Below are 13,214 nucleotides of genomic sequence, written 5' to 3' on the forward strand. Positions count from 1 at the left end.
AAAGGGGAGTCAGCTGGGAACTGTGTGTGGCACAAAGGACTGCCACCCTGTCCATTATGGCCCAGGCTGAGAGGGCTGGGGAGGGAGAGAGGGAGGGCCGAGGGGAGGGACACAAGGCAGCGTGTGCCGAGGTGACAGCTGCCATGTCCCGGGTTTCCAGGGCATCTTTGCTTGAAAGAGTGCAAAGTGCTAGCCCTCCCACTCATTCTCTCGTGCATCTTCTTGCTGCTCTCTGTAGGGCAGGTGGCTGCTCACAGATGGACAAACAGAACCTTAGAGGAGTCCAAGAGAGTGTTAAAAACCAGTGGTTAAAAGTACAGATCTGGAGTCAGAGAGATCAGGGTTCAAATCCTAGTTCTCCACTTAGTAACAATGTGACTCTGGCACGGTACTTAACTTTGTTGAACCTATTTGCTCATATTAAAATAATAGTCATCCTTAATGTACAAGGGTATTGTGAGGCTTACCTGAAAACATTATCTAAAACCCCTTAGCTCAGGGCTTAGCAATAGTGCTTACTTTACAGTGAACAACAAAAAAATGTGGCATGCTTAGAGACTGGACTAACATTTAAGATTTGAGATTCTGAGTTCAGTGTTCTTCTGATTTGTCACAACTTCTTGGCACCCCAAGGCAAACATTTTGTGCTTAAGTTGGCCTTCCTGTTGACCAGGCTCAGGTAAGAGCCTCTAAGACCTGCTCAGGGATGCAGGGTATGTGGTCAGATCCGGGATGGGAAACTAGGCTGGTCTCTGGCCTTGTGGCAATCATCTCCAGCCCAATTCAAGATTCTGCTTGGGAGATGCCTACATACTAGGGAGAGAAGGAAGTTAGTCTGAGAGATTATTTTGCCAAATGATACGAAGAGAAAGGTCCAGAAATTGGCATCTTAAAACCCTGGATCTCATCTTACCTCTGTTGCTAAGAGCATGGGTGGTTTTGAACAGATCAATTAACCTTTCTAGGTCTACCTTGTCTCATCATAAAATGGAACAAGAACACTTCACTTGTCCAAAGTCAGAAGGCTGGGCCAGTCCTGCGAGGTCCTCTTTGCTATAAAATCTATGACACACACTTGAGGGAAGATTCCTGACCTTGGTTGATGGAGTAATGGCCAACCCTCTCCCCTGGGCCCTACCCCTTTTGCAGGATCCCTAGCTCCTTGGCCTTTTTCCCTTCCTTCGTTGCCCTGCCATCCAACCTGGATCAGTAAAGCATGAGAATTCCTGATTAGTTATTGAAGGCTGGTGATGCTATTTCTCCTTCTAGCTTAGTTGGGATCACTCCACTAACTAGTGGTACTAGCCTTTGAAGTAGAAAATCTGAACATAGTGTAGGGAGGTGAGGACTGATTGTGACAACCCCAGTGGCACTAAACTTCTCCATCCTGGAGTCCAGAAACCTTTCCAGAAGCTGAGGCCAGAAGAGTGATAGAATTCCAGGAAGAGATTCAGAACAGGAGAACGTCAGGTCCACCTCCCTCATCTTGCATCTCTGAGACAGAAGGGCACGTGATAACAGAAGTACATAGAAGCTCAAGTGGGTACAAGTCTTTGGCTTACTCATCCAGAACTATACCAGGGCCCTTGGGGTATGGTGGACCTTTCACCCCAAGATATCTGCAGTTCTGTTCCACTTCCCATATCTTCCTTTGATTTATCACGTGACCTCTAGTAAGTCTGTAAACACTCTGAATTTCTGAATAACCATGAGAAAAGTATCCCAATCCTGTTTGATCATCCAGAAATGATATGGAATTAATGTGCTAATAGAAACAAAGGGGATTTGTGCTCCTTGAGGGAAAAGCATGATGAGAATAGAAGTCTCACTAATAGTAGTAGTAGTAATGATTGCCTGCCATTTACTTAGCACCTACTAGGGTGAGGCTCTGTATTAGGTACCTTACACCCTCATGTCTAACACGCATAGCAATCTTCCAATGTAGACAAAGTGTTCCAGGTTTACAGATGAGATAACCGAGGTCCCCCAAGGGGTACACAGGTAATCTGAGCCAGATCTGTGCAGCATTTGGATATTATAGTTGGCACGGGAGTATCTATAGGGTAGAGAATGGCCTTATTTCAGTGAATTCTGCAAATCTGTAAGAGCAGAATTGACACTTCCCCCAGACCCACCTGGGAAGGGGGTCAGTACATATTACTTGGTGATATGGGACTCGGAAAGCCTGCCTTGGTGACTAATGCGGTTGGATGCCAAAGTCCAGCAGGATTAGATTAGTTCGGCTCAGCTGGTCCAGTCTTCTAAGAATTTTTTCCCATGACTCAGGGCTGGGGGCAGGGGGCAGGATTCTTTTCCTCCATCTGACCTTGCAAACATGTCACTAAAAAGGAGACTGATATGACAGCTCCACTGCCCCGGGAAGCCAGGGCAGATGTCCGATTGGGGGGAAGCCTCAAAGATTTTAGTAATAATAATAGAAAGCCCTTTTGTGCCAAGCACTGTTCACATATTATTTTATTTAATCCTTACAACAAATATGCAAGGTCTTTATTATTACCTACCTTTACAGAAGGAAACATTTGAGGCTCAGAAGTTAAGTGATAATAACAGCAGCTGGTATTTAAGTGTATATGTGCCCAGGCAGCTCTATACTGCTTTATATGAACTATTCTCTATTTCTTTCCATGAGTGCCTATCACCTTCTGAACACACTATATATCATACTCACTTAGGTTTTTTTTTTGTCTGTCTTCCCACATTAATATACAATTCCTAATTGGGCAGGTGCTTTGGACACTTTTGCTCACTACTGTACACCCAGCACCTGGCACACAGTAGGCACTCAATAAATATTGGTCTGGTAAGGAATTGTTTCATTTAGTCCCCATTATGATTTCACGAGGCATGTACTATCATTGCCTCGATTTTACGATGAGGCAGCTGGAGCTCAGGGGTCATGCGGCCATTCGGCTGGAGTCGGGACTGGAACCTGGCAGCGCGTATTCTCGTCGTTATGCAAGCAGGTCTCTACCTGACGGCAGAGCACTGGACCAGGTGGTCTCTGGAGGTCCCTTCCAGCCAGGACAGACATGCCCACGCCCAGTGTCCGCAGGCAGGAGGAATGGTCGACAAGGGAATGCATCTCTGTGGTTTGCCTTTTCCTAAAGAGGAGACCTCTGTAGCCTCCAGAAAATGTCACATGGCCTATTTAGGTCACCTGGGATCTGTGGGCTTGAATCGCTACCCCCACCACGCCCTTGTCCCTGAAACACATTTCCCTTCACCTGCCCTGAGACAAAGGCCAGAGCGACAGGGGCACGCTGGGGACTGCAAAGCTCCATGCTCAACCTCGACCTGAGGCCTCACGCAGGGACAGTCCGAGATGGAAGTATAAAAGGAGCTGCACAAAAGATACACAAAATAAATGAGCCTTGTTCTCGCCCCTTTCAGAATGGCTCTGGGAGATCAGGGCTTTCTCCTCCGGGGTCAGCTGAGGCTTTGGATAGAAACCAACACCCCCCTCTCTACACCTGTCGTGCTCAAGCTGGGGGAGGGTGGTCGGGGCTGGGGGATTCTGTAAATGTGCCTCCTTCCCTGTGCCAGCCAAGGCAGCCTTTCCCAGCTTTCAGAAGACCAGTTCTCCGGACCCAAGAGGCCCATAAAACAACAAAACAAACAGTGGTTTGGCGGCGGGAGCCTGGGCAGGCAGCCAAACTCATTACTAGGGATGTGGTGGTGAGCTCCCTGAGCCGCCAGCCCACCTCGGCGGTGCAGGCTCTGGGGAGGGGGAGGGGGCCATTAGCTTCCTACTGACCCCACCCCGGCATTGCCAGGATGCCTGGGGGCCTCGGGGCCCGGGTCAGTGGTCACACGTCCCAGGAGAGCCACTGGGCCTCCTAGAATTGGACCCGGAGCCCTGGCTGTTTACTCCATCAGCGTTCACACTGAGACGAGTGAATCATTTCCACTCAGAGGAACGAGTGGCTATTGTTTGGTGGGGTTGGCGCAGACAGAAAGGCCTGTTTCTCAGCTTTTCACCCAACGTGGCCTTCCGTTGGCCTAGGCAACTCCACCCACAAAGGACCAAGAAACTGGTTGGGGCCTTCTGTGCATTTTGGGAAGAAGTACAAATGCCAATGTGGCTTCCGTCAATGGTGGGCCATATACCCCTGGGCAAGATGGCTAATATCTCTGTGGCTCAGTTTTCCAAGTCTGTAAAATGGGGTAGAGAAGCAAAGAGCAATTGCTACACTTAGTTAAAATATTTGAGAAAGATGGAAAAGATCATACGCAGGTATCTCGCCATAGACAGTGCTACCACATAACGGAGCGACACAAACTCTGGCTGGGTAAAGTTTGTATCTCGGTGCTGCTGATGGATTTTTTCCAGTGCATCAGCTGCTATTGCAAGAGGCTTGCAGTTTTCCTGGCTTTCCTTAGTAAATCGTTTGTGAGATTACAAAGAGAAGAATAGGTCTGGGACGTCAGGGTTTCCTTTGGGCTGGGGACTGGAGACCTTGGGTTGGGATGTCCCTTAGGGAAAAGCAGAACAACAATTTTTCCTGAAGAATTTCACACCACTTCAGCTGCTGTTAGCTAATGGGAAAGGAGGTGGTGCTCAAAGAGGCCAGGGCCTCTCCAGACTTAGGCAGGGCTAAGTCTCTGCAGACTTGCCAAAATGTCCTAAGAGTCGTAAAAACAGAGGGCTGGCAGGAGAAGCAGTGGTTGCCTGGACCTTCTTACCCACATCCTGTCCCCTTGCTATGGTGACCAGGAAATGTTGTAAATGCCACCCCCTTCTTCCACCCCAATCAATGGCTCTGAAAGTACCACCGCCGTCTCCAAAATGTTATTAAATGGAAATCAAACTCTCTGTTACCCACCAGCAGTTCTCCTGCTTCCTGGATTCATTTTTACTGCCACTCCAAGCCTCCCCTCTCCCCCGATCTACCCAACACACCATCACTCCCTTTGCCAACTAGTCACATCAACAGCAGTTGCTCTTGTTGTCTGATTCCATTTCAGATTGGATATGTAGGCAAATGGGTCAGTGCCTAGCATATAGTACATACCTAATACTCTTGAGATTATTTTAATGAGCACCTAAGGAGTGCAGTATGTTGACACTGGTGATTGAGGAGTAAAAAAATGAAAAAGAAGGTCCCTGACCTCAAGGATCTGTGACTTTCAAGAGAACTGGACACACTAGCTGCTGTGACCTTGTCAGATGTTCTTGGAGCAAGCACTGAGTGCTGTGAGGGTTCTGAGAAGGGTGCCATTCACATGCTGGAAGGCACAAGGTAAGACATCAGGAAGGACATGCCACCAGCCCTTGTGCAACCAGCAAAGGCTTTTCAGCTGGAGCCGAGAACAGAGAGCCAACACCCCTAGTTGTTGCTTAAGGCCCCTGGGCCAAGGGGAAGGAGAGTGGAAGCAGAACATGCCCTCCCGCTGCACCCCGTCCTCTCTGAGGAGACCCTGCAGGGATATGACACCAGGGCTGAGGCAGCAGTGTTAGCAGGGCAAACAGAGGGAAGGGGCCAGAGAGACGTTACCCTGAGCCTGAGACAGTCCACCTTCCCATCTCCCTGATAACTTCCACTTTTCAGTGTGTTCTCCTCTCTCTCATGCCCTGCTGCTTTGTATATGAATTGCTTCCTTGACTCCCCCCTTCAGCCTGGACAGTCATATTAAATGCGTTTCTAGCTCCTGTTGCCACTCTTCCTCAACTTGCTTTGCAATCAGCTCCCACTGTCTCCCATCTGGACTCCCATAGCCTCCTCTTAGACAGGAGGGATGTCATCACAGTAGAATGTTCCCAGGTCCCAGGCTGACCTGTGGTCTCCTACGCTGTATCTTGCCCCAAGCCTGTCTGCCACCACCACCGTGGCCATGCCTTGCCTCGTCTGTGCCAAGCACCTCCCTCCTGGTCCCGCGGGGCTTTCAGATGTGCTGAGGGCCAGCTCAACCCAGCTTTGACTTCAAAGCCCTCATCCAGGGTGCTTTGGAATCCTCTCCTTGCTCCTCTTCTCTGTCACAGTCTACCCTTCTTTATCACATGCTACTAATTAAGGAGTCAGAGAAATAGTGGCAGAATAATTGAAAAGATCATCTAGTTCAGTGTAGGAGTCCACTGACTGGGAGCTCATTCCCTCTCAAATCAATTCATTCTATATGGGACAGTTTGGCTCTAAGAAAATTTTGCCTTATATGAAGTAGACAGCTAATTAACTGTAACTTCTACTCAGTGGCCCTATTCTGTCTTCTGGGGCCACAAGGAATAAGCCCAATTCATTTTCCACAGCTTGATGTTTAAGTGTGCTGGTTGTGAGTCAGATGGCTTGGGTTCAAATCCTGCCTCTGCCATGTACTTGCTGTGTGGCTTTGAGCAAATTTCTTTACCTTTCTCGGCCTCCATTTTCTCATCTGTAAAATGGAGCTAATAATAGAAACTGCCTCATAGAGTTAAATAAAGATTAAATGAGTTATTAGATACAGACCTCTTAGAATAGCATTGGACATGGTATAAGTTCTTAGTGAATTATATTGCCTGAAGAGAGCTATTTTGTCTCTCTCTTCACTCTTCCTTTTCTTGGGTTAACATCTTTTAAATTTCTTTTTTCTCCATATAGCATGACCTTCACATCCTATGAGCTCTTGCTTACCTTGCTGAACATTCCTTAGTTTGCTTAGACCCTCTTAAAATATTATCTCTAATGTAAAGTGGAGCCACTGTTTCTCAAGTGAACACTAACTCTGCTAAAGTTGAATCACAGAGTTAGCTCATGTTGAGTTTGTGGTCAGCTGAAATCCCAAGATCCTTTTCATTCAAGTAGCTACCAGACAAGTTCTCGTAGGTCCTCAGGAGGCTCTCCATATCCTGCAAGGCTCTTCTGTGCACTCCAGACCCCTTGCAGGTGCTTTGCACCCTCTTCATTGTGGCACCCAGGGTCCAGGATGCCCTTCTCTCTCACCTCCAACTCATCAGTTCAACGGTCTCATCCAGGCTTTGGGAAGATCCTGATAATCTCCCTCCTCCATAAAGCCTTTTAGATTGATCACCGAGAGCTGCTGCTGGCTTCACTCACAATGTTTCCCCTCAATAACGAATCTGCCCGTGTGTTTATGGACTTTAATACAGTGACCCTTACGCATGTAAGTGGTACCTGCAGTAGTTTCTGAAGTCTTGCTGATATTCTGTCCTCTCCTTCTATGTGATTGGGCCCAGGTCTACGATGTCTTCCCTGCGTTTAGCTGAGAGCAGTGTGAGAAAGTATGTGACTCAGCACACGACAGCACCCTGTGGCCACGCCACTTCTAGTGAGTCCCTGCTTCCTCTCAACTTCCCCCCACTGGGACATCCTGTTTCTACAGGCTGCAGTGGATGAGGACTGGAAAGTCTGACAGACGCCTGGCCGGCAGGGAAGAAGTGAGTAGTTCTAATGTACCCTGCTTCCCTCCCCTTTCCAAACTTACAGCTCTTTTTCTCTGTCTTTATTTTCCTTCCTGTGTTGAAAGAGCTATGGGGCCTGGGCCATGGTAGGGTTTCCTGGGGACATTCCAGAAATTCCTTCTGGGCTGTTTCTCTGGAGAGGGGTGGGGACAAATGGGTGGATAAATGGGGGGCTGGTGGGAGTCTGGGTGTGGCATTGGGTGCCTCAGAGATATGTGGGTGGGAAGGAAGGGCGGGCTGGGTACAGGAGGAGGAGGGGTTTTATGAGCTCACAGGAACCGCCAAAGGGAGGCCAAGTGAAGATCAAGGAGCAGCCAACTTGCAGGCTGGAACATGCTGTGGACAGCCACGCCCCCACCCTTGCTCTTGGTCCCGCTGACTTGCCTCCACACTGCCTTGTGGTTCTGACAGGGCCAAAGAATGGGGCCAACTTGGCTGTGTGGCTGGGAAAGATGCCCTGAGCAGCCCCCTCTGTGTGCCGCACAGAGATACGGGGAGGTCAGCACCAGGAACCCTTTGGTTCTGCCTGGGTCGCTCCTTCTCTGTTCATTCCTTACTCATTCATTTAGCGAGCACTCATTCCTTAACTCAGATCTAGGGCTGATGGGAGTGGGGGCGCTAGCCCCTGGCTGAACTTTGTAGCAAACCTGGACCCAAAAATTGTTCTTAGACTCCACCCCCAGCTCCATAGCTGCTTCTTTAAGTGAAAAAAGAGTACCAGATGGGGTATTAGGGCAAGAGGCAAAGTGTCTTAGATCTCCATGCTTTGCAAGTCACTTTTCTTCTCTGAGCCTCAGTTTCCCTGTAAAGTAATGAGGGTTTGGGGCCAGATGATCTCTGAGGTTCTTTAGGGAATGGTTCTCTTTTGCAAAACAGTTACACAGCCTATCCCACATGTGACCGCTCAGTGGAGGGACGAGGGGGGAAGAGGGGAATAAATAGGAATAGAGCACGGCCCTGCTTTGGATAGAACTTTCAAGAGAGCAAAGGAGACAGAGAGTCACACAAATGACCAGGGCAGTGAATGAGGGTGGGAAAAGGAAACGGGGAAGGGGCAGAGCAGCACCATCCTAGCTGTGGCTGCTGCCGGTCCTTAGAAAGAGTTTGTGCAATTTAGAAGAAGAGGTCCTTATGGGTCTATGAGTTAGTAAGAGGAACCTCTCTGGGGAGACGTCTGTACCCCAGGGTCCATGGCTTGACAAGGAGAGCTCAGTCTGGATTTCTATTCCCTACCTCACACCTTAAGCTCTTGGCTCTCCCAGGTACAATCCACACAACTGTGTGGTGAGCCTGGTGAGCAGGGAAGCAGGCAGCCTCGGGGGCCCAAGCTGAACCCTGTCCCAGTGGAATACACCACTTTTAAACCTTAATGGAATCTCACAGTGTAACTTCTTTCCTCCCCGATTTGGGAAAGCAAACCGAGGGACCACACTTATTCTCATCTCCATGGCCAGAAAGCCAAGTCAGAGTGCACCATCCCAGACATGGTCAAGGGCAACAGGAGAGGAACATGTGGGAACTGCACCATTGAGCCAGGAAAGGGTTAAAGGGCTTTGGTAGCATAAGAACCAGAAGAGGTCTGAAAGGTTCAGCACCTTCACAAAAACCAGGACCAGTTTTTCTCACGTCCTCTGACAGTAACTCAGAATAGGCACAACACGGAAATGTCCCCAGGCTCCCTCCCAAACAATTTCCCTCCCAAGACTCTAAATGGATTAGCGGGAAGGCGCTGCAGGGGTGATGTCAGCTTGAAAGCCTGAGATGAGGTGAGGCCTTGCACCAGCCTTGATCCACAGGTGGTGGGACTGGGGGACTGGGAAAGGTGGGCAGGGAGGGAAGCTGGGGAAAAGGGGATTAGCTGGGACCGGAAAGAATGTGGCTGCTGTAATCCCATATAAGGAACCAGATGGTGCGCTCTGCCCACTCCCTCAGCACTAGACAAGCAGGTACAAGCTGTGGTTTTAGCCTGCTGCACCCAAGGACTCCCATGCTGCCTGCCCCGGGCATGCATGGGATAAGATGTCTGCATCCTCCTTGCTGCTCAGATCTGGTGGGGGATGGGAGGGGAAGAATCTGTGATTGCAGGAAGAGGAAGGAGTCTGGCCTCTTACCCAGGGAACATCGGCCATCAGAGAGCAGCACCCAGCATTGCCCCAGATCATCAGAACTGGGATCCATATTCTGCTTCAATCAACTTTGTCAGACTCAATAACAACATCTGGCCAGTATAATCACCTCTACGTCCTTGGGGGAGGGATTGGTGATATGGATAATCCATACTGTAGCTCATCAAAAGATCAGTTTCACTTGATTTGGGAATGAAGAGTGATCTTTCTTTTACCGAAACAGACGCACCTTCCTAATTCCTTCAAGTTTGGGTAATGTTGAAATATGCTTACAGCCCCTAGACACCCATTGACTGATGGCTGGGGGAGCAGCTAGAAGAAAATCCACAAAATTGACCCTGCCCCTCCCTATCTCCCCAGGAAAACGAAGAGTTGCTTGTAGTTAAATCTCCTCCAAAAGCTCCCTTCCAGAAGGGACTTTCAGCAGAGCTGCTGACCAGCACGGGGCGTCCGCGCTCACAGACTCTTACCTTTTTTAGCTTGCCGCTCTTAGTCCCCACGAAAACCACGCTGTAGCCGTTGTAAACGTAGGCGGCCACCGCTGTCATGCGATCCCGGCTGGTGGTGTACAGGGTCAGGCCCTCCACCGGAGTCGAGCCCCCAAGGGGCTGGTTGATGTCCAGTCCACAGAAGTTATCATCGATGGGGACAGGCTGGAGTGGAAGGGAAGGAGCTGGGGTGACTAACAGCGGTGGCATGGCCGAGTCCCTCCATGTTATCCCCAAACCCCAGCCCCGGGACCCTGGGACTTGGAGAGGCAGAGAGAGGGTGGGTTCAGGGGCCTAACACATGCTGGGAAAAAACCCACCACTTGGCCCACAGACTCCGCATTGGCTCTGACTAAACGAGATAAAGGAGCCAACGCTCCTCCCACGCACTTGGAGTCACCCGTTCATTTTTCTGCCACGAGAACCAGGGACAATTGGTAAAGCGGATCGCTTGAGCTGGTTTTCTGTTTGTAAAAAATGCCTCTGTGGCCCATGCCATTCTGCGGGGGTCTTTCTCCTTTAGACAGGGATCCCTTCAGTGATAATTCTGGGCAGAAGTTCCATCAGCCTGGGGGCGGTGCTTGTTTGTTTCCTGGGCTGCAGGCTCTCCTTCTGGGCACAAGGAATTTTAAGCCATTCAACAATTCACCACATCGTATATTGGGGAGAGACTGAAAAGGGTCAGAATAATATTGAGCAGGACCTTATGATTTGTAAAAGTTACTCTATACCCTGGAAAGGCAGGCAGAGTAATCAGCCATTCCTTTTTACCTTTTCTACTTCTTTTCATCCCTATACTGCAAGCATCAGTGAACCTGGATAAGACAGAGGAGATCCAAATTTTAGTCCTGTCTCTACCACTTTCCAGCTGCATGACCTTGACACATCCTGTGCCCTCTCTGAGCCTTAGGGTTCTCATCTGTAAAGTGAAGGGATTGGACAGGTAATCAAGCTTCCTCTCAGCTCTGAGAGTCCCCAAGTTCATGACTTCAGCTGCTTCCCAGCTGGACAGTCTGGGCACAGGCAAAACCCAGACCAGCTTCTGAGAAATGATGACAGAAGCAAAAAACCCATTGTTGACCGTGGTTTTCTCTACATCCCTTCGGACTCTAGATTCCTCAGAACTGTAAGGAAAATGGTTTGCGCTGAGCCCAAGTCTGTAGGGTTGAGCGACATTTCTTTCTGTCTTCTCTAAATTGTCAGACGTTCTCAAGTACCTGATGCCCCTTTGTTTTTGCTGAAATGGTGAGAGCTTGGGGTATGCTGTCCTTAGAAGCAGGATGGCTTCACAGAGAAATCTTAGGCCCAGAAGTTATACGGGATGAACAGAATTCAAATCTTTGCTTTATTGTTTATAGTTGTGTGGATTTAAGCAATTTGTTTAGTCTTTGTGAGTCTTGGCTTTTTCCATCTGTAAAATGGGAATAATAATTCTTACTCTCGAGGGTCACTGTGAGAACCAAGTGAGTGACACTTAACTTTCCCAGCACCACCTTTAGTACAGAGCTGCTCCTCAGTGGGCGCTGGTTTACCGAGCTCAAATCTTGGTCTGTCTTGATCTGAGAGTACCATGTTAGTCCAGAGGTCCTGTTAAAAATCAAGCCCTGGGACCTCCCCTCCAAGGCCACTAAGCTCTGTCTGGTCCTCAGGTGTCGAATCCCTTGCATTGTAAGGACCTTCAACAGACCCTTCCTCTTGCAGCTTCCTGCACACCCCGTCCCACTGCCCAGGATGGGCCGGAAGGGTTCTGCTCTCTCTAGGTCTTGGTTCACCTGCTGTCACCTCTCTCCTGTGCCTTCCCTGCACTTTGGTCACTAGCCCGGGCTTGTTTCTCTGCAGCCACTGGACACTGGAGTAGAGAAGGGTGGAGGCTTCCTCTTCCCTCTGGCTCCAGCAGGCAGGAATCAGCAGTTTCCTCCCAAGGGCCCCCCTCTGGGGGTTAACCCTTCCATCTCCTCTCCACTTCTCCTGACTGATTAGGATCACAGGACATAGAATTTCAGGGCTAGAAAATCCTTTGGAGATTATCTAGCTCAACCTCCTCATTTTACAAAAGTAAAATAACTGAGCAAATAACTGGTTATTGAGTACTATTGTTCCTATTGATAATTATGCTGCCATTTATTGAATGCTTATTATGTGCCATGTATCATAAAATTTCTATTTGAGTCTCATAATAACTGAGAAAAGAAGGTATGATTATCCCTATTTTAAAGATGAAGAAATTACAACTCAGACCAGGCATATAACTTGCCTACAGTCACATAGGTGGTAAGTGGTAGAACTGATCTTTATTCCAAATCTGTTGGACTTCAAATCCTACTTTGTAACCATTATCCTAACCTATTGAGCAAATGAACGTAGGAATGACAGCATAGCCTAGGCATGGTCTGTTTTCTCACATCAAGAAGTTTTCAGTCCCAATAGCAGCCAGTGCCAATTTAGGAAACTCAGAAGGCAGCCATATGGCCCCTAGTCTCAGTTTTTCTCCATGGACTGCAGATCCAGAGCTCACAGCACTGTGCACAGAGACCTATTTTAGCACTTGTCTCATCACAGAAGAGTTCACAACTAATTGTAAATGAATGGCCAGGCATGGTGCTACTCTCTCTATTAGCTTATCTGATCATCCCATGAGGCCCGAATTACCATTCCCATTCCACAGATGGAACATCAGAGACAGATATTCTAAATTACTTCTGAAGCTAGTAAGCCACATAGGTGGAATTTGAACACTGGTTTTCATTTCAGAAGCCCAAACTCTTAGCCACTATTTTATGTTGCCATTTACTGGGGATTGAACCCAGGACCTTACACATGGGAAGCAGGCGCTCAACCACTTGAGCTTCATCTGCTCCCTGCTATTTATTTTTGTGTATCTCTCTCCCACAGGATTATGAGAACCAGTGGAGTAGTGATCAGGTCTTTTTGTGTTCACCTCCCCGGTGCCTAGTACAGTGTGAGGCGTGTGGAAGATCTTCAATACCTGCTTCTTAAATGGTTCGAGGGAGGGACGGATGGATGGACAGGTGGGTGACCGATGGTGGCTGGACAGATGATCCAACGGGTAGATGACGGTGACCACATAGATGGCAGCCTCCTGTCCATTGGACAGAAGAGTGCTCCCCACGAATATTATTGCCTCTGCTGACCTCAGATCGGAATCCTAGCTTCCTTTTCCCAGTC

General features: G+C 48.8%; 1 protein-coding gene across 1 annotated transcript in view; it reads right to left on the reverse strand.

Moving 5' to 3' along the window:
- PLXNA2 (plexin A2) overlaps positions 1–13,214 on the reverse strand; it is a 210,089-nt gene that overhangs the window by 169,957 nt on the left and 26,918 nt on the right. Inside the window, exon 3 of the mRNA XM_058275132.2 lies at positions 10,011–10,193. Coding sequence (XP_058131115.1) covers positions 10,011–10,193 — 183 coding nt within the window. The remainder of the gene's footprint in view (positions 1–10,010; positions 10,194–13,214) is intronic.

This window comes from Dasypus novemcinctus, chromosome 13 (assembly GCF_030445035.2).
Source record: "Dasypus novemcinctus isolate mDasNov1 chromosome 13, mDasNov1.1.hap2, whole genome shotgun sequence".
Taxonomy (NCBI): domain Eukaryota; kingdom Metazoa; phylum Chordata; class Mammalia; order Cingulata; family Dasypodidae; genus Dasypus; species Dasypus novemcinctus.